Source organism: Diachasma alloeum, unplaced genomic scaffold, assembly GCF_001412515.2.
Source record: "Diachasma alloeum isolate Michigan unplaced genomic scaffold, Dall2.0 Dall_scaffold_00791, whole genome shotgun sequence".
NCBI lineage: Eukaryota > Metazoa > Arthropoda > Insecta > Hymenoptera > Braconidae > Diachasma > Diachasma alloeum.
The window spans coordinates 35,375-38,843 of NW_021680921.1; the positions used below are offsets into that span (position 1 = coordinate 35,375).

At 36.5% G+C, this 3,469-nt stretch overlaps 1 protein-coding gene across 1 annotated transcript; it reads right to left on the reverse strand.

Annotated features, from left to right (window-relative positions):
- Positions 1–1,475: 1,475 nt before the first annotated feature.
- LOC114841551 (circumsporozoite protein-like) lies at positions 1,476–2,493 on the reverse strand (the record flags this gene model as incomplete). The annotated part of the gene is given in 1 exon segment (XM_029126570.1): positions 1,476–2,493. A coding segment is annotated over 1 exon segment (426 nt). The 3' UTR covers positions 1,476–2,039.
- Positions 2,494–3,469: the final 976 nt, after the last annotated feature.

Here is a 3,469-nt window from a genome sequence, read left to right on the forward strand (position 1 = left end):
TGAAATGGTTGAGGAGAAAAAAGAGAAGGGCGATGCCTAGGAGCAGGGAGAGACTTCGTAAACTTCATAAAATTTTCAATCATAATCTGAATCCGTTAGAAATCATTAAACTCATGAGAAACTATTTTCTTGTCAATTTCTCTCGAGACGAAGAATTTCACATGTTATTCAAACAAAATCTTTCTTCTCAAGAATAAATGACGAGGGAAACGTTAGAAATGAGCCGAATGAATATCTAGGCTCAACCTTTCAGATTAACTGATTCAGAAAACGTTTAGAAAAACTATGAAGTTCAACGACAAGCACGTTGATGTCCAAGATCATTAACGACTGTAATTGTGATAAATAATTGGACCACCACCGTTTCCACCTCGTGGTTCGACATCTCTCCTCTGGTGATATCTGTTTCTCCAGTATCTGGAGTAAGACAAGAGAAAGTTTCTATGCAGATTCATTCAACTCATGACAATGAGTGAGAAAATTTAAACATAGATGTGTGATCAGAAAAAGAATTCAGTAGTGAATTCGGGTGGAATCATTTTGACTTGACCATTAGTTTTAAAGAATAGCTTGGAAGTGAAGGGAGAGCGATATTCTAATTGGAAGTATCTTTGTAGAGAGAAATGAGAGTCAGAAGAAAGATTTTCATGAACAACTCGCTATTTGCATAGATCCAGCGATATCTATAGAAAATTAATTAAGAATAAACTGGACTTGAGTATTTTAAAATATTTTAATAATGAACAATTACATGAGCTCGCTCAACGAAAGAATTTCGAAAAGTTTATAATATCTCTGAACACACCTGGATACGGGGAAAATAAAAATGTATAGAAAAACTATAGCTTATAAAGAAAAATCGAATTAGCTATACAATTCAAGAAGGTATCTATCGAACTGATATGAAAAATTCTATTGATTTCTCGTCGATTCTACTGAACGATTCCAGCTTTTCTACGCGTGTCTTCAACAGAAATGTTCAATAGAGAATGTTTTCAAGAGTAAATCGATGAAATCGAACACTTTTATATAATTTATTCTATACATTCATTCCATACAAACATTTTCTATCGGAAACTCCTCGACTGTCATTGTCTAAGTTCCTTAGATTGAGATTTATAGTGCGATAGAGTGAGAAAAACTTGGATAATCGATGTCGAGGAACGCTGATAGAAACTATCTTGATAGAAAAAGTTGTATGGAATTATCTAATTCTCCTAATTTTCCCTAGAAAATAATTCTCATTGGACATTTCCTATGAAAAAGAAGCGCTGTAAACCTTTTAAATTCGTAGATGAAATCTACGAAATCTTCATGTGGCTAGGGGGACACTATTTTTTTAAATTGAAATTTGCAAACTCGTGTTGAATAGTCAGTAGAAACAAGAACGAAAAAAAATTCATAGAAAAACCTAGCGAATTTGCTTGAAATTCGATTTGATTTCTATCAAACTATCTATTAGTTATCTTCTGATTCTATTTGAAAATTCCGCAGCTAATCTGTCCGGTTTCCTTTTACTAGGAAAGTTCAATGGAAAATTGATTAAAATTTTCCATGTATTTTTATTTCAATTTTTTTTCTTCATGAAATGAGAAAAAAATGGGAGTGAAAACATCGAAAATTCATATCAGGAAATTCAATAAAGAATGTTTCTACAGAAGAAAGTGCATTTTGAGACAAAATATTACTAAAGTTTTCTATGGATATTTTACGTACAAAAAATTCGCTAAGTTTTTCTATGAGATTTTTTCATGTATGCAGTCCGTAGAGAATTGAATTGTGGGAACTTTCACGGCGTTACGTAGATCCAAGTTACGCCCAGCTCTATTTCTCCCACCATTCCTTCCAACTCCTGGATTGAATCTCCCGTTACCTCCATTACCTCTCCCGTTCCCTTCATGAATTCTCCCGTTCGCTTCATCGCCTCTCCCATTTCCCTGCCTGTGGCCTTGATTCCCTCCCCTGCCTGCAACGTTACCTCGTTCATTCTCCCTCTACCTTTCTCCGCCATCGTTCTCTCTGCCGCGATTATCCTGTCTTCAGTCTCTATGAGCCTGCATGCCACCACGGTCTCGTACATTCCCTCCTTGCCCATCGTTGCCTCTATCATTCTCTCTCTGCCCTCCTTGCTCATCATTGCCTCTTGGATTCTCTCCCTGGCCTTCATTCCCTCCAGCATTCAATTCATTGCCGCCAGCATTCCCTCCATTGCCTCCAGCATTCTCTCCATTGCCTCCAGCATTCCCTCCATTGCCACCAGCATTCCCTCCATTGTCTCCTTCATTCCCTCCTTGCCCTTCTTGCCCGTCATTCCCTCCCTCTCTGCCTCGTCGATGCTCATTCAACCTCAGGAGTAACTCTACTCGCTCTTGAAGATTTGCAATGATCCTCAGATACAGATCATCCCCCTGACCTGGACCTGGCTGGGCTGGAACCTGCTGAGCTTGATTACCGTCTTGCTCCATTTGCGGTGGTGGTGGTGGTGGTGGTGGAGGTGGTGGTGGTGGTGGTACTTCTGGTACGATTGGTACTTCTGGTACGATTGGTACTTCTGATACGATTGGTCCTTCTGGTATGATTGGTACTTGTGGTACGATTGGTGCTCCTGGTGCTCGGGGTGATCGTGGTGCTCGTGATGATCGTGGTGCTCGACCTGATCGTTGTTGCTGAGGTTCAGTGATTGGAAATTTAGGAAAACAAAAATTAGTCAATTCTATCTTTTTAGCATTATCAAATAGTTCTACGGAAATATGTCAGAATAGCTTTTTTTTAGACGCTTTTATTCCTCACACAAAATATCTTCTGAAAAAATCCAATAGAATTTTTTAGCGAATTCGGTAGAAAATTCTATTCGACTCGAATTCTATAGAGTTTCTATAGGATTTCTATTGTAATTCTACTGAAAAATTCTGCTTTGTGCTGATTCTATTGGATATTCTATAGGCAGAATTAAACAGATTTTCCATTTTTGTTGAAATTTTTCTATTAGAATTAATTTTCACAAATTTTCTAAGTTTTTTTCACTTAGATTCTGTAATGTAAGACGAAACCGAATCGGGCGGAAAAACTTAGAAAATTAGTTGAAAAATAATTCTTATAGAAAAATCTCAATGGAAAAATTATAACAGAAATTCAAAATCCATTGAATTTTGCCTGTAGGATATCTCATAAAATCAGCGCAACAAACAACCAGAATTTTTCAGTGAAATTTCAATAGGAATCCTACAGAAACTCTATTGAATTTATATAGAATTTCAATAAAATTTTCTATCGAATTTGCTAGAAAATTCTATCGGATTTTTTCATACGTTTTATTACCGAGGTTTTCGAACAGTGATGAACAATTTACATTCAGGGGAAGCGAATAGATTCTTACTTGAGTTTTATTCGGCCCAAAAAAATCGCAAGTTCAGAAAGTTAAAAATGGATAATCATTCTACTTTCAATAATAAAAAAAAAATATTTGTCT